This window comes from Sceloporus undulatus, chromosome 9 (assembly GCF_019175285.1).
Source record: "Sceloporus undulatus isolate JIND9_A2432 ecotype Alabama chromosome 9, SceUnd_v1.1, whole genome shotgun sequence".
NCBI classification, from domain to species: Eukaryota; Metazoa; Chordata; class Lepidosauria; order Squamata; family Phrynosomatidae; genus Sceloporus; species Sceloporus undulatus.
Genome location: NC_056530.1, coordinates 3,524,170 through 3,551,234, shown reverse-complemented (window position 1 = coordinate 3,551,234; position 27,065 = coordinate 3,524,170). Strand labels below are relative to the sequence as shown.

General features: G+C 44.0%; 1 protein-coding gene across 2 annotated transcripts in view; it reads left to right on the top strand.

The window, feature by feature from the left end:
* Positions 1 to 13,884: 13,884 nt before the first annotated feature.
* Positions 13,885 to 27,065, top strand: part of CD164L2 (CD164 molecule like 2) — a 74,380-nt gene continuing 61,199 nt past the window's right edge. The window contains exon 1 of one of the 2 annotated variants that reach the window (XM_042440501.1): positions 13,885 to 14,182. In XM_042440501.1, coding sequence (XP_042296435.1) covers positions 14,089 to 14,182 — 94 coding nt within the window. In that variant the 5' untranslated portion in view covers positions 13,885 to 14,088. Of the gene's footprint in view, positions 14,183 to 15,864; positions 16,043 to 27,065 lie in introns of those variants that run through there. The other variant, XM_042440500.1, reaches the window with a different exon arrangement.

Here is a 27,065-nt window from a genome sequence, read left to right as displayed (position 1 = left end):
TGACTTTTGCGGGCATTTTCTTTAAAGCAAACAATCTTTCCGAACAAAGTAATTATTCTCTTAGCACTAGACAGAGTCACATCTTCCCACTGTCATGTTCTGGGGCTACCACCTTTCTCCTGCCAGCAGCCCCACTGTCCTCTTATCAACTGCAGAGCAGGCAGAAATCCAGCAGGTGAAGAGCTTTCCATTGTTGTGACATCATTTACTAAATTTCTCTCAATTGTGCAACTGTTCATCTTCATGGTATATGTTGGATTCCAGTTAGCCATGCCAGTTTTTCCCAATGGAATTTCAAACTCTTTTTTGAGGGAAAAAATGCAAAATAAGACCATGTTGTATGGTTCATAAAACTGGCAAGGTCTAGGAAAAGCAAGGCTCAGGAAACATCAATCCCTCCATATCTGGGTGGAATTAGCATTAGGAACAGCAGAGGATCCATCCCTGCACTAATTCAGATTCCCCCTCCTTCATTTAATCCAGTATCATCTATATTAATTGGCAGTTGCACTATGGCTACCTTTGTCAGATTGGTGTCCTACAAAGTGGGGTGAGGGGCAAATTCATGGAACCGTGATGGCTATATATATCTTGGAATTTATTTTGGGCTGCAGCTCCCAGAATCCCCTAGGGACTCATGCTGGTTGAGGGATTCTAGGAGCCGTATCCCCAAAGAAATAACTTTTCTGTCCACATTCCACCTCCAAAATCAGAGGGAGTTGGGCAGCAGCCAACTGTCCTCACATTCTACTTGTGGTGTTTCCAATGGCTTTTAGTTGACTCTTTTGGGTAACAGGATGCTGGAATTCGTACAGGAAAGTTCTTAAGTTGTGCAAGGAAAGCTCTACCACCAAAGTATCACCCCAATTTAAAGGGAGCAGCAGAACACATATCATGCATTCAGCAGCTGCTCAGTTTACTAATAAATATTGATAAAATTGCTTACAACTGAAGATGTCAGAGAATTTAACCATAGTCATAAAACATATATATAAAATTAATACACAATGTCAACTTGTTCTTTACCGTGTAATAAATGGAAGGTTAAAATGCACACAAGAGCCTTGCAAAAATGTGTATGCCTTCAACATATTCTTTAAAATACTGTTAACTGCTGTCAGGACAATTTCAACTTATGGCAAACCTATGAATGAAAAACCTCCAGGTCATCCTGTCATCAACAGCCCAGGTTCAGGTCTTGCAGACTCAGAGTTGTGACTTCCTTGATTGAGTCTAGTCATCGGGAATGCAGTCTTCCTCTACTGCCTTCTGTCTTACCAAGCGTTATTGTCTTTTCTAGTGAGTCATGTCTTCTCATGATGTGTCCAAAGTATGACTCTCAGTTTACTCATCCTGGCTTCTAGGGAGAGTTTAGGCTTTATTTGCTCTAGGTCTAGGACCTATTTATTTATCTTTTTAGCAGTCCATGGTATCCACAGAACATCTCCAGCGCCAGATATCAAATGAGTTGATTTTCTTCCTATCAGCTTTCTTCACTGCCCAGCTCTTGCAACCAGACATAGAAATTGGAAACATCATAGCATGGACCATCCTGATTTTAGTATTCAGTTATATATCTTGATACTTCAGGATCTTATCTAGTACCTTCACAGCTGGTCTTCCAAGCCCTAACCTTCTTCTGATTTCTTTACTGCAAGAAATCTATTCTGATTAATATCTAAGCCAAAGTATGGAAAGTTTTGAACTATCAATTTTTCCATATTCTGTCCTAATGGTAGCCTTTTCATCATAGTGCAGATTAGGGTAGCACATCCATTTCTTTAAGAGCAATCGATAGTTTTTCATGATCTACACAATCAAAGGCTATGCCATAATCCATAAAGCATAGGCTGGTTTTCTTCTGAAATTCTTTGGTGCATTCCATTATCTATTATGTTTACAATATGATCCCTGGTGCCTCTTCGTTTCTTGAACCCAGCTTGGATATCTGGCATTTCTTGCGCCATATATGGTAAAAAAAATATATTAGTTGTTGAATTTTGAATGTCACCTGCTTACACTCACAGCAAAAGCCTGGCATAGGGACCATACCAACAGCAGTGTTTCCATCAGGAAAGCTTTTTGCCTAACAGAGGCACAGCAAGGTAGTGCCATAGTGGAACTTAAAATATTAGGGGAAAGAGTGTTCCTCATAATGAGTGCTACCATTCTTAGTCACCTGCTCTGAACCAGAGGTTGGAATTGTTACTTTTTTGGGATTATATCTTCCAGAATCCCTCAGCCAGTATAGATACTAATTGTATCAGTGAAAGAATTCTGAGAACTCTGGTATAAAAAAGGAACAGTTCCAACCTCTGGTTCAAACACTTCCTGAGAGGACCTCAAGATCATGCATACAACTATGACAGCCTCTCCAGTTGACTGCAGGGACCAAACTGGTCTATATGGGAGAAAGAGTTGTTTTGGTTAACCAGATAGTAAATGAGATGTGCGACAGTCCCAGGGATCTGGGTAGGAAATAGTCCCAGGTAGGACAATGAACTTAGAAGGGACTAGATGTCCACCTTTGGGGGAACAAGACAAGAACTGCTGATCCACTAGGCTGCCAGAAAGAACAGTTCCTTAAAAAAAAAAAAAAAGCAAAACACACATGCTTTAGGCAGGGAGGTCTCTTCGTAGAATGAATGATTCACACTCCTGTCCTAAGGCACAGGAGCATAAAATCAGTCTTTTATGTTCTAACAAATTTTAATCCTGGCCCAGTAGCAAATAGACACCCAGTCAAGTTCCTTCACCTGAAAGGTTATATGGTGCTAAAAGGAAATTTCCATAAAGTTATGCTTAACCTGTTCCCCACTCTGATCCTTTAAGTGGTTCCTTAAGACTATCAACATGCCACTACCTCAGAGCAAATTACAGGCAATTTCTTTTCTTTCTTTTTTTAATGCCTTTATTAATTATTATAAGACAAAGAATTGCATACATATACAATTTCTTTTCCAAGGCCCAGCCTGCTGCCTGCTTAGATTAGAATTCTGTATATTACCTTCCTCCCCTCCTCCTCCATTCCTCCCCATGATCTGTCAGAGTGGAGCTGGCAGTCGGGAAAACATCATGTTTTGTCACTGCAGTGGCTTCTTCCTTTCCTAGGGATGAACGTCATCAGGTGAGGGTGTGAGGTACCCCATGACAGCATCAGTCCTTGCTGCTTTGGTTTACATACCAATTCCTAATCCAGCAATAACTGTCCCACATTTGGTTTACTACCTCAGCCCAGTCCAGCTGCTGATGTTACAGTCACTGAAAACCAAATAATTCCACTAGCCCAGCAGCCTCATTCCATCTTAGCCAACCACTGAGAAAACATAGCAGCAACTGGGAGCTTTGATATAAACTAATTATGATTGGAACAGTTTGGTGATACACCTGCTCTAGTTCTTTTCTGCCCAGAAGGAAGTCATGTTTTCAAAAAAGCAGGATCTGGTTCTAGTGGTGACATCAGGACAGGACTTTTGGGGCAGGAGACTAAGGCAGGAAAGTCCCCAAACACAGCGGGGCTGACTTAATCACAGTCTGAAAAAACAGAAGTGATATGCATTACTATCAACATAGGAGGAGGGAGGTAACTCTCATATTGATGCTGGCAAAACATCAGGAATAAATCCTCCTGGAACATGGCCACATAGCCCAAAAAACCCACAAAAGACTATAGTACCAAGGAATACTGCAGTTGCCATTTTGTAAAAACAAACGTTACCAACCAATCAACATCCCATTCTAGGTAACTTTCTCAAAACCATTACCTCCTGCTCTCAGCACCTCAGCAGCTGGCTAGAGAAACTGTAGAAAGCCTCTCACTCTTCCTGTCTCCATGCACCACTTTAACACCCAAACCATCGCCATCTCAAAGTCTGCCAAATGTCACCAACCACGGTGTGCTTTTCTGGACACTTAAGCCTACAAATCCCATGATTCAATGCATCAAGAGGCATGCACAGAATTATTCAGAGTCTTTCACTGAAGCAAGCTGACCAGAGGAAAAAAAGTGCAAATACAGCCAGTCTAAATCAGAACTGAAAGGCAGATTTTTCCTGTAGAGATTAACTGTTTGGAGCTTGTAGAATGACCAAGGCAATGGAATTCTTTTGGCATGTTTTATTCATCTGAAGCAGTCCGTATATTGTGTTTACAGCATAATTACCCTATTTCATATGCATTACACCTGCATTATGGTACTACCACATAGATGTTCAACAACCCCACCCCACAAATGACCCACCCCACCATACTTCTTGACAGTGACAGGTTCACCTGCCTGGAATAGGGACAAGAAGCTTTCAGCCCGTCTCATCTCATTACTGACCAGCGTTATTTGAAATTGCAGCCCAACAACATTTGGACAGCAAACACTTCCTGGAGATTTGACTGCTTCTGATTCACTGGACTTTATCCCCTTCTGTGTTTGTGTGTTTCCCTCAGTTCCCCCAGTCACTAAAGTCAGGACCTGTAACAGACAAAATGGATCTTTCAGACAACGAGTCTGAGAGTAGCTTGCACATACACATGGGAAGACTCTCCTGGGGTCCACAGGAGCTGATGGGAATTGGAAGTGAAAAACATCTGGAGGGCCACAGACCTCTATCCCTGAATTAGTGAGAGACAATACTTATTGCATAAACAGATCGGTGATAAACACTGGCATGATGGCAGAGTGGGGTTGTGGCGACCCCACACCACATGCCCTGTCTCCGCTCCCATGCCAGTGTGATGGCACATGCCCCAGGAAGTGTCATGCCATGTCTTTGGTGCAGCATTTACATGCTCTGTGCCAAAGAGCCACAGAAGAACCACAGTGGCTAGTGCACCCTTTCTGTGGTGAAAAAAGGAGCTGCTTTTTTGCTGCTTTTGCGCCACGGAACTGCCAGGTTGGGGGCATGGTGTGCAGTTGCCACATCCCAATCCAGCACTTTGTGATGTGGAGCTGCTTCTTAGGAGCGGTCTACTCAGCCCCTTAAGCATGCAGTTGCCATGCACTGAGAGGTGTAGCATGAGATGTGAAATATCCTGGAAACCACCCTCAAAGTATAGTTCACTAATTAAGGACGTTAAAGGAGCCCTTCTAGATCAGACCAAAAGCCTATTTTGTCCAGAATCCTTCTTCTCATATCAGTTAATTAGAAGCTTCCAGGAAACTCACAAACAGAACATGCAGATGACTGCATAGTATTTAGAAATTACTTTTCTGCCCACAGGGCCTTTAGACCAGAAATCCAAGAAGGATGGGAAACAGCCTAACTTTCCTTGGAAGGAGGTTGCTGCTACAGACAAATCCCTGCCTTTTCTTCTAGGGGCTGTGGGACACATACAACATAGCCTCCCAAGACTGTTCTTTTGTAGGATCAGATATTCCCCCCCCCCCCTTTTCTCACATTATAGGTCAAAACCTGCACTTTGAAGTAAGCTTAGGTGCAAACTATGACCGGTGACATATGTTCTTGCTACCCAAGAGGCACAGCACCTACTCTACATCTCTTTCCAAGGAAAAGTTGTTCAAACTTCGGAATTATGCTTAGAAGAGCTGTTATAAAAAGCCAGCTTGGGGTGGGGTGGTTGTCTTTTGATTGTCCAGATATCTTGAACTGGCTGAGTATATGATGTGCTGTACCATCTCCAGCCGTTGCATGGATGCTGCTGCAGCAGAGAACAGATCAGTCCAATAACCTGACTGAACAATAAGGGCCATGTCCACATGGATCACGTAATACATCCACATTACAATCAGTCAAGATGACACAGGGCCCGATCCTGATTCCAGTGCGAACCATCCTGATGATGTATGGCCATTTGAGCACTGAGCCTACATTATTTGTTGTTGTTATGTGCCTTCAAGTTGTTTCCAAACCCATCATGGGGTTTTCTTGGTAAGATTTGTTCAGAGGAGGTTTGCTATTGCCTTACTCTGATGCTGAGAAGGTGTCTTTCCAGTATACCACCTTTAAAAGTGATTTAAAAAAAAACTTTTTGCTACAGATCTTCCCAGAAAATCCAGACCCTCTGGAGCAACATTGGGTGGATGCTCACACGCATGTCCCACTGTGCCACCAATCACCACTAGTATGAGTCACTCCCTCGGAGTTTAGAACAAAGCGACCAGACATGTAATTGAAGATGGCCACCTTGTTTCAACCCCAGAGGGAATGACTCATGTCAATGGTGGTGGGCGGCACAGTGGGACATGCGTGTGAACAGCCACTTTGCTCCAGAGGGTCTGGATTTTCTGGGAAGATCTGTAACAAAAGGTTTCTAAAAATCCATTTTAAGGGTGCTGCAGAGTGCCCAGGTAATGGGGGGAATTCAGCCCATGTGGCCTTGGTCCCTTTGAGAGAAATTAAGCTGAGAGAAATGACTGGCCCACGATGATCCAGGGAGTTCCCTTGGCTGGTGGGAGCTTGAACCAGTTCTTTCATACCCTACAAGACTGATCTTGGAAGAAAAGTATCCAGAAAAATCTCCATTCTTTCCACAAATACAGAGAGGGAAAGGATGATCATATGCACGATGCTCTGCTGAGCATCATTTTGACTTAGCTTTTCAAAAGTGCTCTCCTGTTCTGGAAGTGCTGTTGCCATAGTAACAGTCTCCAAGTGATTTATTGCTCCCATGTGGAGAGTTTGGGCTACAGCTGGGCAACCAAAGACAGACTCAGCCGATCCAGCTGTTCAGTCCACCCTCTGTTTCTCCATGCATGTACTGTACGTCTGCTTTGGAACTAGCAACACCTTGAGCAGATCTATGAATCTGAATCTAAATCCAATTGCTAATCCTAATTTCCATCAACTTGTTCAGTGTGGACTCATGAACAATGGCTCCCCCATGCTGGGTGTCACCTGGTGAGGGGGGCTGCAATGGCAGTGGCTGCCAAAAGGGCACACTGGCCCTCCAGGCTTTGACATGGCATGTGCCCCCCCTGCTCCTCCAGTCCCAGGCTTTCTTCCTCAGAGGAAAGCCTCGGAGCAGTCAGCAAGCATGCTCATGTGAACCAGGTGTCACCTCTCTTCTGGGTGTCACCGAGTGTGGTCCACATTCCCTGCACCCCCTCAGTGATGCCACTGTTCATGACTGGATTTGGGCCCTGAACTTCTGCATCATCAAAGTAAACCTGATAAGGAGCAGCTCAGAGATGGGAAGCAAGGCCTGAGTGAAGCATTAAAAATAAATTAGAGAGTTTTCTAGCAGACAACTTAAAAAAACCTGCATATAAATGAAAAGACTACAAATAGATCAGAGGTGGGAACAGTTTGGCCCACCAGATGTTGTTGAATCGCATCTCCCAGCAGTCCTCCCCTCTGGCTACTTCTGATGGGAGTTACAGTTTAGTAACAGCTACAGGGCCACAGGCCATACCTCCTGAAATAGAAGATGTAGGGGAAATTGCTCTGCCCTTCCTAACACTATGGGATCATTCTTATTTGTCTACTGTGTTATATGAGTCCTGCCCATATTAAATTGCTACCAGAAGAAAACATTGGATATTCATGGCACTGAGGGCATGTCTACATGGAACAAATGAACTAGTTTCCCTCTGTCCTCACAGCATCCTGCCTTCACAACACAGAGCCAAAACCCAATTCAACTGTGGAGAAATTATACAACATGAGGCCAGTTCTACATTGAATCCAGACTATCCCCCTTGTAAACAGCATTTTTAAAAGTTACACTTTACTCTGGATCTGCCAGGAAAATCTGGAGCAATGCACAGCAACACCAGCTAGCTGTTTATACACGCATCCCACTGTGCCACCTGGTGCCACCACCACTGGAGCGAGTCACCCCCTTGGAGGTCACAACAAGGCACCCAGCCATTTGATCAATGCTGGGTGCCTTGTTTTTGAACTCAGAGGGAGGAACTTATGCCAGTAATGGTGGCAGTGTGTGGCACAGCAGGACACATGTAGACAGCCACGTGGTGTCACTCCTGAGTGTGGAAGTAACTGGAGAGGGAATTCTTCAGAGCAGCTTTGAGTAGACCTGGGTAGATTCAGCCTGAGCCTCCTTGAGCCTAAAGGATGGAATCCAGCACTGCCTTTTGACACACAGAGGCTGAAAATGTAAGAGAATCCCTTGAAATAACATACCATTTTTCTATGAAAGCCACTTCGAAACACTGTTGGGGGTGGGGAAGAAACTTTTTGTAAAGGTGCAGCTACATTTTCACCATCTTATTCTAAAATTCACTGTTGTTGCTGTTGTTGTGTGCCTTAAGTCATTTCCTTGCAGCACCTTTATGATGGAATATACTCCATTCCATTTCATTAGAGGCATGCAATGGAAATCTATACAGCTAGGCCATGAAACTGATTAATTTCACTTTGTATAAGTTAAATCTGGTATTCCATTGTCTGTTGCAGTAAAAAAACAAACAAACAGGCATTTGTGGCACTTTAAATAAATGCACATTTATTATGGCATCAGCATCAACTTTTGTGGACTGGAGTTTCTTCACCTTCCCCAAATGCAAAATGCAATCCTGCATTGGTAGGCACTACATGGTTGTGGTGTGGAATGTAGAAGAATGTAGAGGGAATCAAAATGGAAAAAAAAGAACAGAAAATGATAATTATGTAAAAATAAAATAGCTGCAGGTATGGAAACATCCTAGGATTCATACACTGAGACCTACAATAAAAATTCACAATGTTAATCCCTGAGTTAGAGAACTGGATGAATGGGAATTCCACAGTTCCTGGTTTCTTGCTGAAGTCTCCCCTGCAAGAGCCTTTATTTGAGGAAGGCCTCTCAAGGTCAAGCGCATGAGTGTTGAAATGTTTCCCTGCTGACTTCTGGCAAAATGTTATTTTTCTGTTACTGCCACTTTGGAAGAGCACACCTTAAACCTTGGGAAGATAGTAGTCATTCTCCAGTATCCCATTGGGGGGCAATCTTGGCTAACATTATTCTCAGCTTAGCCACTTTTCTCATACATTTGCTGAGAAATGTTTTTCACTTTAATTTTACAGGTATGAACATTAAGGTCACTGGGAAGAGCATACAAACAGTAATGTGTGAAGAAAAGAGGAAGCATTCATATTTTTATGGCAAGCAATAGACAAGTATCTGCTATGAGGCACACCACATAATACAGAAATCTTATAAATAATTTGCATTATGCTTTGAGTGAATCTATTTTACGGTATGAAGTTAAGAAATGTCTCTCTTTCCTAGGTATTTTGTGAACATGTCCTTGGTAAAGGATCATGGACACTGATGGGGAATTCTAAAGCCAACCTGAAGTGTATCTTGACATATCTTACTTGTCGGACTGGAGCCAAAAACAGTTAACTTGATTGAGAAGGAGCTGCCAAGAGATTTTCCAAAGATGTTTGTTTCTGTTTTCTTAAATCCACCTGATCTATCAACTGGCTCAAGAACCAGTGATAGGCTAAAGTGCCCAATCTATAGAAATAAAATTAAGCTCCTTTCTGCTTATCTCTGCAACACATAAAAGCAGCTGGATGGACTTTTACCGGATTTGGAGGGGATGGCATTTATCACACTGAGGTTTTTGGAGGTGTTTGCAGCTCAGATCCGATGGGACTGCAGGTCCATGATGCGAATCCACGTTATAACATGAATGTTTTATCAGATGCGATTCCTTTCTATGGGAGCTCCTTCCATGGGGCTTCCGCAGTGATTCCAAAGTGACTCCTCATTTTGATGAATTCGGGAAAAAAGTGAATTCACAGAATTCGCTTTCAAGCTCACTTCGATTTCGCTCCGAATTGGTCTGGTGTGGAATGCAACTTTGCTTCTGCTCTGGTACAACACTGCAAACCGCCCGGGTTGCAAATTTCCCATGATGTGGCACTGCAATTTTCCCCCATTTCCCTTCGGTGGTACTTTCACTTTCAGGGCAACCGAGGGGGGGGGGGTCGTTGTTTGCTCTGTTGTTGCTGGGATAAGACTGAAACCTTTTCTGGGGGTTATGTGCTTGTTAAACATTTTCACATTATAACGTGAACTGGGCAGGACCCTGTTTTTCACCTTGAGTTTCCCATACCTCCTGTCTGCAATTGGGGGGGGGCGCTATGGTTTTCTTCCATTTCCTATCTCCATGTCTGCCTATCTATCATCTATCTATCTATCTATCTATCTATCTATCTATCTATCTATCTATCTATCATCTATCTATCTATCTGTGTGTTGAAATTGCTGAAATGGAAGGGAAAATAAAAAAGGGGGATGAAGAAGACACAGAAATATTCACAAGGCAAATATTCACGCAATCACACAATTACGCGAAACAGGGGAGGGAACAAGCCTTGTGCCCTTTTCACCCCAGAAAAGTACAGTGCTCCTCGGGTTACAAAATTAATTCGTTCGCGGCTCTTTAGTTAACCCGAAAACCTTCGTAACCGAATTGCCATAGGGCTAATGCGAAAAATAGCTCTCTGTGCCCTCCGGTGGCGGCCTTTCCATTTAAACCCGGCCGGGGTTTTTTCGTAACCGAAAAAAACCTTCGTAAGCCGAAACACTAAATCCCTATGGATTTTTTCGCTTCTCCGAGAACTTCGTAAGCTGTCTTAATTCGTTTTTATCCCGAGTGGACCATGTCCCCATGTCACGTATGGACCCCCACTGAGCATGCGCAAGGGTGCCGATTCGAGTAGTTGAATCCCACTGGTGTGGTAATACAATTTGCACTCACTCCACTTTGCTTGAATCCGCATCACGTGACTTGCCTTGGATTCGATTTCCCCCTCGATTCGTAAGGGCAACGGAAGGGCAACCATATGTGATAAAACATTCACGTTATAATGTGAATTCACATCGCTGAACCAGGAGTCACCCTGGATCTGAGCTGTAAAAATCTCAGTGAAATTCCTTTTGGGGAGGGCCTGTCGGGGTACCCCAATCACTTTTTCATTTACTGTATACTATATGTGATGTCCAAAAGGATCTCTTAAAGGCAACTGAGGCTGCATCCATTGTTGTGGTTTTGTGTCTTCAGGTTGTTTTCGATTTATGGAGACCCTAAGGCGACCCTATCATAAGGTTTTCTTGGCAAGATTTGTTCAGAGGAGGTTTGCCATTACTTACCCTGAGGCTGAGAGTGTGACTTGCACAAGGTCACCCAGTGGGTTTCATGGCTTTGCTGGGAATCGAACCCTGATCTCCAGAGTTCTAGACCAATTCAAACCACTATGCCACACTGGCTCTCAGCTTCTCCGCTACAGAATTATGCATGTTGATGCCACTTTAACTGCCATGGTTCAGTGCTATGGAATTCTGGGGTTTGTAGTTTTGGGTGATGATGATGATGATGATGATGATGATGATGATGATGATAATAGAATTTATTTATATGCCACCCAATCACTGGGAATCCGGGCGGCTTACAACAGAGGGGATAACAGAGGGGTTAGATAGTAACCCTCAGGCTTACTATCTAAAAAGACACGACACAAAAGGAGAAGGGAATGGTGGTGGGGGGAGGGGATCAGGTCCAGCATTCCTCTTTCCCTCTGAGGCCTGGAACAAGGCAGATGGATTAGGGAGGACTCTTCTTCTTCAGGCTAGCCTTGATGGAGCTGGGCCTGCCTGGTCAACCCCCTCACAGGCCAGAGGATGACAGTTATGGAGAGAGGAGTCTCTTCTTCCAGGCTAGTCCTGATGGAGCTGGGCCTGCCTGGTCAACTCCCTCGCAGGCCAGAAGATGACAGTTATGGAGGGAGGAGTCTCTTCTTCCTGGCTAGCCCTGATGGAGCTGGTGGGCCTGCCTGGTCGACTCCCTCGCAGGCCAGAAGATGACAATTATGGAAGGATGAGTCTTCTTCCCGGCTAGCCTGGTCAAATCCCTCGCCTGTGGGCCTGCCTGGTCAAATCCCTCGCAGGCCAGAAGATGACATGGAGGGAGGAGTCTCTTCCTTCAGGCTAGCCCTGATGGAGCTGGGCCTGCCTGGTCAACTCCCTCGCAGGCCGGAGGATAGCAGTTATGGAGGGAGGAGTCTCTTCCTTCAGGCTAGCCTGATGGAGCTGGGCCTGCCTGGTCAACACCCTCGCAGGCCGGAAGATGATAGTTATGGAGGGAGGAGTCTCATCCTTCAGGCTAGCCCTGATGGAGCTGGGCCTGCCTGGTCAACTCCCTCGCAGGCCAGAAGATGACAGTTATGGAGGGAGGTGTCTCTTCTTCCAGGCTAGCCCTGATGAAGCTGGTGGGCCTGCCTAGTCAACTCCCTCGCAGGCCAGAGGATGGCAGTTATGGAGGGAGGAGTCTCTTCCTTCAGGCTAGCCCTGATGGAGCTGGGCCTGCCTGGTCACCTCCTTCATAGGCCAGAAGATGACAGTTATGGAGGGAGGAGTCTCTCTTTCCAGGCTAATATCTGCCAGAGAGCTCTGGTGCCACAACAAACTACAAATTTCACATTCCATAGGATGGACCCACAACAGTAGTGTTGACGTACATTAATTCTGCAGTGTGTCAGTAGCCTGGGACTGACATGACCTATGAGGAACATTTGAACAGCCAAAGGAATGGGCAATCATTTCTTGAAGAACTTAAATGCTTGGTAATGCTTTTTCCGAGCAACACTGCCCACTCCAGCAAGCATTTATATATTGTGATCAGGCGACAAGGTAGTCAGAGGTAGCGCTTCCTGAACAGAAGGGGGCATTGTCTTCCCTGATTCAGCAGCAAATGTTCCTGATAAAAACTCTTATGCAAAGGAAAGGGAGAGATGCCACTGATCACTGAATGTGCATCTACAATGTAGAGATAAGCAGTTCGACACTACTTTAATTGCCATGGCTCCATCCTATAGAATCCTGGGATTTGTAGCTTTGTGAGACAGCTGCACTTTTCGTCAGAGACTTCTTAAAACTTCAAATCTCAGGATTCCATAGGATTCCATAGGACGGGGTGATAGCATTTAAAGTGGTGTCAAAGTATATAAATAATGTACTGCAGTGCAGATGCACCTGGCTTTCAATGTTCCCCCCCCCCCCCAAAAAAAAACACACACACACAAATCTAGGGGCTACCAAATATATGTATGGAACTTTCCTAGCTCTTCCTACACACTTGAAGTTCTCCATTAGACTCAGCTGGGAGGTCACAGGGCCAAATCTTCAAAACTTAAGCAGAGCAGTGGAGGACAGGGAGTCTTGAAGATGTTTCATCCACTGGGCCACCATGAGTTGGAGTCGAGTTGAGGGCAGTTAACAACAATCCAGGAGCATTCTTTTCTGCATCTCTTTCTGTGTATAGAATGGACTGGGCAACCTATCAGATCTGGCACAACTCCAGCTCTCACCAGCTGCAAACAGAACAACCAACCATCAAGGATGATGGGAGTGGTAGTCCAGATCCTCAGAGGGGAAAGAATCCCTACCCAAGTGACAGGTGGTGATGACAGGTGGTGGCTGTTTGTTGCTGTTGTTCTTTCTTTCAGTTAGTCTCAAAGGTGCTAGAAGATCTCTCTACATGTAAATAGCAGTTGCTAGAAATGGTGGTCATGCATAGTCATATGCATCTGAAGAAGTAGACTGAAGTCTGCGAAAGCTCTTGCTGCCAACTTCTTTCTTCCAGTTTGTCTCAAAGGTGATACAAGATGATCTCTCTACCTACTGCTCTAGAGCAGTGATGCCCAAACTTTGGTCTTCCAGGGGTTTGGGACTTCAGCTCCCAGCATTCCTGACAGTGGGCCAAGCTGGCTGGGGCTTCTGGGAGTTGAAGTCCAAAGCACCTGGAGGACCCAGGTGTGGGCATCCCTGCTCTTCTAGAGGATGCATGGATGAAGATCCTCCATGGGGCATCCTCCCTCTCCCCCCTTTTTTTCTTTTTTGTCTTTTCTTGCTGAGTTAAGAGCAGGAGGTCTAGTCCTCCCGTTGCCAGCTTTCAGGTTGCCTACCTGGGCTGGAGGAGGGGCAAGGAAAGAGAAGGGGGAGAAGAGATCGGAGCCTCTTCTCTCGAGGGTGGCACTGCCAGCCAGTGCCAGCCTCCTGCCCACCGACGCACCTGGGTGCCCGCCTCCCTGTGCACTCCTCTCTTCCTTGTCCTCTGCTGCCACGGCTTTCCTGGGCTCCTCCATCCCTTGCCCGCCTTGCCCTGGAGGAAGAGGAGGCACAGCGATGACCACCTTGGCACTCCTCCCCTGGCACCACCGGGCAGCCCTCCTCTGCGCCCTGCTTGGCTTTGTGCACGCCTTGCCCTCGCCCCAGACAGGTGGGTGAGACTGATGGGAGATGGACAGGGGGTGGGCATGCTTTCCTAGGTGGCATCCGCACTGGAGGCACAACTCGGTTCGATCCCGCTTCAACTGGGAATGCTGAGCATCGTCCTTCCTTGGGGCCCCAGAGCTCTCTGGCAGAGAAGGCTAGATGCATCTCACAAAACTCCTCTGCCCTGAGCCTTAAGAGCTGCATCTGCATTGGAGAAATAACCCGGTCTGACACCGCTTTAACTCTTTTCTGGCTCAAGGCTATGGAATTCTCATGGGGGGGGGGTTGGATTGCAAAACTGAGAAGCAGCGGGTCCTTTCTTCGAATCTCTAAGGGATTATTCACACTGCGCTATGAAAGTGCATCAAGTTGCCTTCTCAGTCCAAGTAACTTGGGCTGTCCTCTCTTGGCTGGTTTTGGTGGTCCTTTGAGGCTGATGGAGGCCCTAAGGAGGATGATGGGCTTTCAAGTCCTTTCCCACTGATGGAGACCCTAAGGCAAGGGGTCATACAGGAGGGGAACTTTTATTTATTTAAACTGACAATACTAGGCACAGGCTTGCATTTTCTCAAGCTTTGTTTTGTTGTTAGCTCTCCTCCTTCTGGCCATATGGCACTGGGAGCAAAGCACTCCAAAGTCCAGGAGATAAATTTGAATTCCTTCCACAATGAAAAAAGTTACTTCTTCTGAGATCTTCTGAGAACTTCCTGAAAGTAAAAAGGTAAAAAGGTGTCATTTTTGTCGACTTTCCGTTCGCTTTATTTTTGCGTTGTTGCCCTTTGGTGCTTTCCCCCCTACTTTTGAAATCCCGTTTCTGCACAGGATTCATCATGTGTGATAAGGTCTTAGGTGTATTTATAGTTCCATGTGCTTAAAGTAAAATTTTGGTACGATGTGGTTTTTTTAAAGAAAATTTTAAAAGAATAAAAAATAATTTTTTATAAAAATTAAGAATTTAATTTTTATTCTTTTTAAATTAAATTTTTAAATTTAATTAAAAAAAAACAACCGGGGCTTCTTCTTTCTCTTCCTTCTGAGCCTCACCCCACTCACACCATCTCTAGAGCATATAAAAGAGACACAGGCCATTTCTGCCCAAAGGCAGATATTTGGGGAGCAGTGGTGTCACCCTTCTTAGGGTGTCTCCTGGTGCGGTCTGCACCCCCTGCACCCTCCCAATGACACCTCTGAGCTTATACTGCAGGGCTTTAGAGGGCAGACAGTGTGAGACCTAAGCTAGCCCCCTGTTCTCAGGTGAGGCAAAAGATGCTGCCCTCTTACAACAGCTGAACTGTTTCTCCACTTGTTTTACCTTTTGTCCACACTCAGCTTTGGAATGGGGATAGCCATCACCTTGTCCTTTTCCGCTGCAAAATATCTTCCTCTGTTCTTGGATTACAGCAAGAGGGTGTGTAGCTATACTATACGGCTATAGCAGTACGGTACCACTTGAAGGTACATTACATTGACGTATCATATGCCAAGGGATCTTGTGGCACCTTTGTGGCTAAGAGTGAAGTTGCATCTGAGGAAGTAGGCTCAAGTCTACAAAAGCTCATGCTGCCAACTTCTCTCTTTCAGTTAATCTCAAAGGGGCTTGACAGATGGGCAGCTCCGTGCCGCCCGTCTTTGCCCCAAGTTGGTGCTGCAGCCTAGAGCGGCTTCTTTTTTGCAGCGCCACAAACAGGAAAGGGTGCCACCATGACGCCACTTCCTGCCAGCAATGTGCAGATGCTGCACAGCACTTGCATCATCATGGTGGCCACTGTGTGGATGGGAAGCCGCCATGATAGCGCCACCGCCACGCACTATGGTTTGGGAGCATGTGGTTACTGCGCAGTCTCGAATCCTAATTTTGGCCCAGGTACACAGCTATGTCTTTGAATTCAACTGTCATATCATATAAAATTCTGGGTTTTCTAGTTTGGGGAGGTAACATAGTATTCTCAGCAAGAGAAGTCTAGCCCTCAAAATCGAGGGCATAGGAGCACTCTAGGGGCTAAATACTCTAAAGGTGCCAGGTTCCATCTTATTTTAGAAATAAAACAGGTTCATCTCCAGATAGTACTTGGATAGGAGACTGCCAATGAATACCAGGTGCTGTAGGATATATTTCAAAGGATGGGACAGGCAAAACCATCTCTTAGTGGTTTTTTGTTTTTGCCTAAGAAAACTGTGTAAAATTCATGGGGTTGCCATAGGTCCACAGGTGACTTGAAGGCATATATACGTATAGAGCTCTAGCACAGAATTCAAAGTATCTTGCAAACTGCAATACCAGAACTCTCTAGGATTGCTGTTTCTCTTCTCAGTTCAGATGGTATGGAGAACAGAAACAGCAAAATGCAGGCCTGTGACTAACATCTTCAATTTTTTTTCCTCCTGTATGGTTTTTAACACCTTGCCTGATGAAGAAGCCAGTGGAGCTTTGAAAGCTTGCAACATGTATATTGTGCATTTTGGTTGGTCCAATAAAGGTATTGCTGTTTGGTGGATTTTTGATTGGAATAGCCTGGAATGTATGAACTAGTCCCAAGTACATGCACTCACTATAATAAGTACACTCACTCATCCACGTTGTGAGAACCTGTTTCCATGCACTTTTACCTGGTTTACAGCAGGTGCTAGATTCATACATACTCAACTTTCCTGGGTTGAATGAACACATGTTTTCCTAGGTGAAGGGATGTTCTTTCAGATATAAACAGATTCTGAGTGCAAAAGGCTATTTCTCACAAACTTTTGCATAGAACACATGTACACTGCCTTATGTGTAAATGATTGTACAAGTATATAGATAAGTAACCTGTGCACAATGTACACAGATCATAGACACTGTGAAGTAACTGTAGAAGTATTCACATTGGCTGTCTCTGTGTACATGTAAGAATATTATACATACATAAGTTGCCTACATTCCTCTAGTATAGAGGAATCAAGTAACATAAGGGCTCCTGTAAACCCACCCTTGTGTAACCATTGCACATGCTGATTTTTCTAGTCATTGCATATTTAATGTAGTTGACAATGCTTTTCCAGTGTGTTCTAGCTTACATGCATGTGAGATAATTGTGTACTATTACTTCTATGTGGATAAGTTTTGTGAGCTGGTGATTTTTATATAAAGGCATGGAAGCCTAGCTTCACCCCTCACAGCATTAAATCTGGCTTTTAAAAAATTATAATGCGGATGTATTCACATTAATGCTTTTGGTGGATTTTGGTCTTGGAATCTGCTTGTTTGTATGAACCATCTAGCCTCTGTTGGCCTTGATCAGCATGTTTTTTTAAATTAAATATCCCAAATGCATGTTGTTTAAGAAGTGGATAAATCTTAGTTCTGCTCTATGTTCCTTTTTACCTGAATATGCATTTATCTTGTCATTAACAAAGTATTGGATTTGTACTTAGAAACTCTGGTGCAGTTAGGGTTGCCATAAGCCAGGACTTCCAAACCGGGACAAATGTAGGACACGTTTTATAAAAATGGAGGACACGCGAAAAAATTGATGCTTTTTTAATAATGTTAATCTAAATGCATGTTTCTAAGGCATGATCAAAATGGAGGACATTTTGGCATTATTCCTAGACAGATGGCAGAAATGGACTTCCCTTTCTGGCCATATTTATATATTTAATAATAAAAATAATGGAAAAAAATAAAAATAAAGACAGGGGTGTATATATTTAATAATAAAAATAATAAAAAAGCAATAATAAAAATTAACAAAATAAAAAACAAGAAATAATAAAAATTAATAAAATAAAAAAGAATAATTAAAATTAATGAAATAAAATATAAAACAAGCAATAATAAAATTAATAAAATAAAATACACACTTGATCTTAGCTAAAAGGCCGAGAAGCAATTAATCATAATATTAATCATGTTCTCTTTGGCTGTTCTTTGTATACAGAAATACGTGCTTTATATATAACACCAATTGTGTTGCAGTTTCCAGGCAGACAAGATAAATTTTATACAAATTTTCTACTTGCAGATCAGAAGGAAGATATAACGCAAGCAGTTGCACAATTTTTTGCAGCTGCCACTGCAAATCGTAAACAGTTTGTTAAACAGATGTAATATGTTATAATATAATCTCAAAATCTGTATAGATGGCTTGATTTAACGGTAAAATTTGTAAATGAGGAGGCATGGCCGTATTTTACCATACCATCAAACTAATCTAGTTGGGGACTAAAGTCTAATGAAGTTACCCCAATCAGTTGCATCTGATTAATGGCATTTTGTAGTTTAACTCTTGCTTGGATAGGGGATATGATTGTGATTTTGAACTAATATGTCTTGAATGTGGTGCTCTATTACACAATATGATAGAGTTGTTTGCGAGGTGATGGCAGCCTACTCATTGTTGTGTGTTTGCCTGATTGTGCAGTCCTATCCTTGCTTTTTATCCTTACTTTTCATAGACCGTCATTTGTTTATACTCTCCATTCTGCCTGTACATGAACCTATGTTGTGTTTTAAATTGGAATTTTGTAATTGTGCTGGCCAAATGGCTGTAATAAAGTTATTATTATTATTAAAATAAAATAAAATAAGTAAATTAGTAAAAATTAATTAAAAAACCCAAAAAACCCAAGGCAGACCTAATGGCCACTGACTCACATTTCCTCCTTCTGCTCCCCCCCTCCTCCTCCTCTTCCTCTTTAGGCTCACGCGCGCGCAGAGAAGTGGGGCAGGTGCACGCACGCAGGGAAGTGGGGCAGGTGTGTGTGCTGCCGCTGGCCCCTGTTGAGGCCCGGGCGGCGTGCGCTGAGGAGCCCATCCCCTTTGGCCAGCTGGCCAATGGCTGGCTGGCCAAAGCAGGGGACGAGCTCCTGCTTTAGAGCCCCCCGCACGCGCGGGCGGGAAAGCCCTGGCACAGGAGGCGTGGCAGTGGTGGCGGCGGCGCTGCTGCTGCCGAGAAGGAGGAGGAAGGCAGAGCCGGAGGAGGAGGTGGGTTGGCGCTGTCCACCAGTCAAGGAAGGGAACAAGGAGGTGGGTTGGCACTGTGGCCAGCCGCATTAGCGGCAGCGGCAATGGCCACAGAAGCGGGCCCCGGACCGGGACAAATGCATGGCTGGGGGCCAAACCGGGCTGGGACCGGGAGGGGCCCCCAAAAGCGGGATTTTCCCAGCGGTCACTGGGATATGGCATCCCTAGGTGCAGTCAGTGCCAAGAAGTATTTTTGTGTCTAATAAGACACAAATACAAGAGAGATGTGTTATAAGCAGAACTGGAATCTTTAGGGATAAGGCAAAAAATAAATGGTGCTAAGTTTACCACTCAAAGCAATGGAAGGTGCTGTAAGGCAAAGCAGTGCAATTATTGTACAAAGTGAGTAGGAACAGCTCTTTATATGCCCTCTTAAGCAGTTAACTACAATCCTCATGGCATTCAGTCCAGCTTTTACACTGGCACTGTTTTTTTTAGTGCATGCATCAGGCTTGCAGGATGTTTTCTTTTAACTAGAACACACTGAAGTCGACAAACCAGCATTGGATACAAAATGGTGGTTCAGGTGTCAATTACCTGTTATCATTTATGAGACATACAATAGGATAGATACAAATCTATGCATGAGTCATCATAGTCCAGGGGTTATAACACAGCACTTTCAAACTGTTCCAGAATGCTGAGCAAGCATCTGGTTAAAAGCAACAGATGAAAAACACAGTGGCTGAGACATGCGCAATTGACACAAGAACAGCCTTAGCAGAGTCTTTTATACCTTTCTTACAATTTTACATGGGACTATTAGAGTGTTTAGAGTTGGAAGCTGCAGAAATTTAGGAGGCTTTCAAAGGTCTACCAGTAGATTCCAGTTTACCTTCTGACTATCTCTACCTTAACCAGCACCACTAATGGTAAAGAATGATGGGAGGTGAAGTTTGATTATTTTTGGAGGGCTGCAATTTACCCACCTGTGCTTTAGGGAAAAGACTATAGTTTAGCAGTAGACCACTGTCATAATATTCTATGGTTTCTGCAATCCTTCTCAGCCATCTTTTCAGTGCTACTACAAAGTGGCCATTGTTCCCATTTACCAAAGGAAACAATGTAGAAAATGGGTTTCCAAAGTCATGCAGCAAGTTCAGCAAGTACTGTACTGGCTTTTTGCCTGTATTTCTTTTTGGTAAGGAATTGGTTCACCTGAAAGTTCTTTGCACATTCACCCAGGTTTCTTTAAACACTTCCCACTTGTCTTCTTTCTTGGAATTGTTTGCAACTGTGCATTCAATAGCTCACCTTTAAGAAGCTCCCATGCCCTGTGAACTCCCTTCCCTATTAGAATTTCTGATTGTGGGATTTCAACCTGTAGCTTCCTAAATTTACTAAAAACAGCTTTCTTGAAGTCCAGAGTGAGTGACTATTTTTGACTTTCTTTTTCATCTGTATAACAAATTCTAAGAGGATGTGATAACTCTCTTGTAAACATCCCATGCCACCACATTGACCAATTAATCTCTATTGGATAGGATCAAATCCAAAATAGCTGATCCTCTTGTTTCTTTTTCCAACTTATGTTGGGGGACCTTTGCCCCCAACATAAAGATATTTGGGCCTATAGCGCCTGCAATTCCATGTGTGTCTTCAAGTGGCTTGTTGACATGAATTCCATAAGGTTTTCTTAGTCAAGGGATATTCAGAGGTGGTTTTGCCAGTTCTTTCCTCTGAAACAATAGCTTACAATATTAGTATTAATTGTTGGTCTCCCATCAAAGTACTAACCAGGGCTGACCCTACTTAGATTCCAAGATCAGACATGACTTAGTCCCTTTATCTAACCTCTCTGGGGCTTTTAGGAGTTGGAGTCCATCTGTATACTTGCAGGTTCCCTACCTGCTTTTTTGGGCTGTGTAGATCCTGTTGTACAGTGGTGCTGCAAGTTGGTGAGAGGAGTAGTTTTGCTACATGTCACCTCCTTGTGGGGCTTATTCACAATACCTGGAAACATTAGGGCCCATACAGACAGGCCAAAATAAAGCTGCTTTGGGTCACTTTGAGGTATGTTGTTTAAATGACACACGCATCTTAAGAGGCCAGAAGCTGTGCCAAAGCTGCACTCCAGCCCTTAGGCAGCTTCTGGCCTCTTAGGATGCATGCATCATTTAAACAGCATACTGTACCTCCAAAGGGACCTAAAGCAGCTTTATTTTGGCCTATCTGTATGGGGCAGGCCCATTACTTTGGGGCTGCAACTCCCCAAACTGCCCCAACCATCATGTTCAGTGGCTGAGAGATCCTGAGACATATAGTTCCCCAAAGGTAACATTTGTAAGTTCTAGGAGTGTGAATGCAGCCCAATCTGTGGAGCTACTGAAACAGATTGGTATAGATTTTGCCATAGTCAGTGCTTCTCTACATCTCCGCATCCCTGCTGTCCAATGGAGGCTGCCAGGAGATGGAGGCATTGGGGAAAACAGCCACCATCTGAGCGTCTGTCCTGTGTGCTGTGATAAAAATAACTCGGCTCATTAAAAAAAAAAAAAAAACCTGCCAGAAATCTGGGGTACCAAGTCCTACTTTCCTATTGGTGACTTGCAGCAGTTCCTTAGTGCTAGATTTTTGTTTAAGTGCTGTTACCTAATTCCCTTCCTCCCTCTGCTTCTTATTCACTGAAAAGACTCCCACGCTAAGTCAGATATTTCTGTTGGTTACTGACAACAGAGCTGCCTCCAAGGGAGTAGGTGTCACCTGCTGACAGTTGCCTCCCACTCTGAAATTTTTTTGCAAATTGTAATTCTTATGCATGTTGATAGCTCAGAAGAAAGACATACCACTGTCTCTGTGAGACTTGCTTCTGAGCAAATGTGTAGGATTCAGGCCGCATGACAAGTATCTTCCTTGCCTGGGTGGAAAGATTTCAGTCTCTTGGGTGTGATTCATTGAATTATTGGGATGTGTACAGGTTCCTCATCCATTTCTGTCTTGCACTGTTTGTGGTAGGACTGTTGAGCTCATGCTTGTTTTTGCTGTGTGCCTCAAAGTCATTTTTTGACTCATGGCAACCCAAAGGCAAATCAACATAGTGCAGTGCTTTGAGTATTGGGCTATGACTCTGGAGAGAAGGGTTCAAATCCCTGCTCTGCCATGAAAACCCATGATGAACTTTGGCAAGTACCACTCTCTCAGCATCAGAGGATGGCAATGGCAAGCTGCCTCTGAAGAATCTTGCCAAGAAAACACTGTGATAGGTTACCCTTGAAGGCAAACCACCACCACCACCAAGATGAACCTATCATGGGGTTTTCTTGGCAAGTTTCTGCAGAGTGGTTTTGCCATTGTCATCCTCTGAGGCTGAGAGAGTGTGACGTGATGCTAGCAGAGTAATAATAATAATAATAATAATAATAAACATTTATTTATGTTTCCCCGCCTCTCCCAATGGATTGAAGTGGGGTTACAGACTACTTGAAATTATACAAACATACAATACAATTCATACACATGTAAACCATTAAAACCATTAATTCATTAAAAAACATCAACAATTAAACAATTAATAAATTCAACAGACATAAGGCAGCAGAAAATTCTTGGTCATGTCATATCAGGGGGGTATGCTCAATGGAAAAGTTCTATTTTAACTGTCTTTCTGAATTACTCCAGGGAAATTATCAAGTGAATCTACTCTGGGAGGCTGTTCCACAATCTTGGAGCCGCTGTAGTAAAGGCCCTTTGCAAGGTTGACACATATTTAGTAGACGTTGGCCTGTTACAGACTGCCAAAATAAAGCTGCTTCGGGTCTCTTTGGAGGTATGCTATTTAAATAATGCATGGGTCCTACGAGTCCGGAGGTCGCACCAAAGCCCCACTCCATTCCTAAGCACTGGAGTGCGGCTTTGATGCAGCTTCTGGATTCTTAGGACCCATGCATCATTTAAACAGCATACCTCCAAAGAGACCCGAAGCAGCTTTATTTTGGCAGTCTGTAACAGGCCATTATTTCCATCAAATTCTTTCCTGATGTTTTGAGAGTGCAGGGCGGATTATATAGGGAGATGCAGTCCCGCAAGTAACCTGGGCCCAAGCCATATAGGGCTTTAAAGGTAATAACCAACACCTTGTATTGTGCTCGGAAGCAAATGGGAAGCCAATGAATATCTTTCAAAATAGGTGTTATATGGTCAAACCTAGATTAACCGGTGACCAATCTGGCTGACATATTTTGTACTAACTGAAGCTTCCAAACTTGGTACAAGGGTAGCCCCATGTAGAGCGATTTACAGAAATCTAACTGAGAGATTACCAGAACATGTACCACAGTTTCAAGGTCCCCTCGGTCTAGGTTGGGTCGCAGTTGGCGTATCAGCCGAAGCTGATAGCAAGCACTTCTGGCCGTCACATCTACCTGAGATGTCAATTGCAGGGATGAGTCCAGAAGTACTCCTAGATTGCGAACTTCATCCTTCAGGGGAAGTGTGACCCCATCCAGGTCAGGTTGACAAATTTCCTTCCTTAGACCTGAGGGACCTATCACAAGTCCTTCCATTTTCTCTGGATTCAATCTGAGTCTGTTTCCCCTCATCCAGCCCATTACCGACTCCAGGCAGGCATTCAGAAGGGAGATGCCATCCTTCGACACTGTATCAGTTGGAGATATAGAGAAACATATTTAGGTGTCATCAGCATACCAATAACACTGCGCCCCATATCTCCAGATGATCTCGCCCAGTGGTTTCATGTAAATGTTAAATAGCATGGGAGACAGAATGGTGCCTTGGGGGACGCCAGATGTCAGCTCCCTCTTAGAGGAGCAGCTGTCTCCCAGCTTCACCATCTGGAATCTACCCGAGAGGTACGATCAGAAGCACTGGAGCGCAGTGCCCCCGATACCCAGCTCCCTCAGGCGTTCCAGAGGGATACCCTCATTAATGGTATCGAAAGCCACTGAGATGTCCAAGAGCACCAGCAAGGTCACATTACCCCTGTCAGTGCCCAGTACAAAAGCTTATCTTGGCATCTGCTTTAAAGAAAATGATCAGATAACAGGGCTGTCCCAAGATGCTTGCACCTGAGAACAGTAAATTGAGCAGGCACCCCTTTAAAAAAGATGCATGCCATCTTTGTTCAAATTATTTTGGCATACGAATTAGAAAATCTCACAACACTCTGGAAGTGAAAATCCAATGAGAAAGTAAATAACTAACATATGGTTTCCTTTTCATGATACTCAGGATCTGCTTCCAGGCCACCTCACACTAGCTAATGATACAACCAATCTGGGTTGTATCATTTCAAACATCAGTACTCATCTCTGGCAGGTTTAAACATCACTGGCAGGTTTATGGCAGCAGTTTGTTGTTATTGTTGTATGCCTTCAAGTTGCTTCTGACTTATGGCAACCCTAAGGTCAACCTATCATGGGGTTTCCTTGGCAAGATTAGTTCAAAGGAGGTTTGCCATTGCCTTCTCCTAAGGCTGGGAGCATTCACCTTACCCATCACAGCTTTTTAAGATCACTCTTCAGCTCATGTGTAAGCTTCCAGATTTCATTGGTCTCTTCATTGCCCAACAGAATTTAAAGACATGAGGCTCTTGGATAAGAATGTTAAGGGCCTACTATCCTGCCTTTCCATCAGTAGATCATTTTACCTCCTGCTCCACATGCTGGAACAGTCCATCAATGAACTCCAGGCAACTCACTTGTTTCTTTTCCTCCCACTCACAACTCTGTGAAGTAGACTATGCTGAAAGAGACTGGCTCAAGATCACTCAATTAGTATCATGGCTCAGTGGGGACTAGAAACTGAATCACCAGTCTCACACCCCAGCCACTGTACTACTGTGACTCTCAGTCTCAGGTATAAAAAGAACTGGGTTGGGACTGCTTGTTTCCCAAGATGTTTGCATTTGGCAGGAGAATCCTGGTACACAGAGGAGGAGGCTGTTTCATAACCCTTTCACTTGCAAGACTGTTCTGATAAAATGGACTCTTTCATTATGTGCCACAGGTGCCAGGCCAATCGTATTGTGTGTTGACATGTATGATTTTCAGCATTAAGCATACAGGAGGTGAAATGATGAGAGCCAGCATGACTTAATGGTTTGATAGTTGGACTAGGACTCTGGGGACCAGGATTCAAATCCCAGTGCAACCATGTAAGCCTACTGGATGACCTTGGACAAGTCACACACTCTCAGCTTCAGAGGATGGCAATGGCAGCACTCTCTGAAGAAACTTGACAAGAAAACCCCATGATAGGTTTGCTTTATGGTCACCATAAGTTGGAAACGACTTGAAGATACACAACAACAACAGGTGAAATGATCCAGATATTCTATCCTCCCTCACTTCATAAATACCTGATTTTGTAAAAGAACAGAAAAATGTTGGCTGACTGTCCCATATAGTGTGGTTCTCAGGATGACACCTGCTTCTAAGGCTGCATCTACACTGCAGAAATAATCCAGTTTGACAGTGCATTAACTGCCATGACTCATTTCTGTGGAATTCTGGAAACTGTAGTTTGTTGTGGCACCAAAGCTGTCTGACAGAGATGGCTAGATGTCTCACAAAATTACAATTCCTGGAATGTAAGAGCATTGAGCCATGGGAATTAAAGTGGTGTCAAACTGGATTATTTCTGTAGTGTGTGTTTAGCCTGAGTGAGCCTGTATAAAGACAAACAATGTGGGACAGCACCACCCAAGCAAAAAAATAAAATAAAATAAAAAATAAAAAATAAATTCTTCCAGATGTGTGTCCAGATGACCAGATTTTGTCAATATGGCTGAAGATGATGGGAACTGTAGTACAGCATGTTTATAGGATTGTATGATTGTGTGGCTAGGAGGCATTATGCAAAACTGACCATCCTAAATCCTATGGAATATAGCTGGACATATTGTGGAACAAAATATGTACAGGAATTATGTCTGGCCATGCTTTTACGTGAAATGAGACAAAGACCCAGGCAATATATGTTAGGAGGGGAGGCAGTGTACCTTGTGAGCCCCTGACCATTCCTTCCAGCTGGAAGACAGAGCCATATTCCCTTAATCAGACCTGCTGCCCTCAGTAGCAAAGGATGCTATTCCCTTGATAGTACTCAGGTAGTAGTCCAGCCAGCTTTCGAACTTTGCTGAATGTAGAGGGGGAAGAACTTTGAAAAGCTATATGCACCGATTCCCAAACTCTGGCCTTCCAGGTGCTTTGGACGTCACCTCCCAGAATCCATGGGCCAAGATGGCTGAGGTTTCTTGAAGCTGAAGTCCAAAACACCTGGAGAAACAGAGTTTGGGACCACAACTTCCAGATTTGCCCAACATAGCTAGAGGATTCTAGAAAGTGTGGCTCATAATGTCACTTTTTCAATCTCTAGTGAGGAAGCTGCTCCAGAGACTATGGATTCAAATAACGAGAAAAGAAATTCAACTGAAATATTGGGAAAAACATCTTGACCCCGCATAGAAGCTGTTTGAAAGTGGAATAGGCTGCCTTAGAGTGTGGTTGACTTTCATTCTTTGGAAACCTTTAAAAGGGAGGTGGGATGCCCATGTTTTGGGAGGACTTTAGTTGTGTATTCCTGCATGGCAGGGGGTTGGATTGGATGACCCTTGCGGTCCCTTCCAGCTATATTACTTTGGTCTATCAAAAGCTTGTCTAGGCTAGCATCCTTATTCCCACAGTAACCAAATAGGTGCTGGAGGTATCAGAGAATTACCTGTCCACAATAAGCAGGTAAAAGCTTGCTGCTTGAGAGTCTTGAAATAACATGACTTACCTTCATGCCTTAATGCCAATGATAGCCTTATCTGGCGTGAATTTGTCTAATCTAAGTTGGAGGCCATCGCTACATCTTGTAGAAGCCAGGTATGCAATGTGCAAAGGAATACTTCATTTTATCTGTCCTGACTCTCCCACCTTCCTTG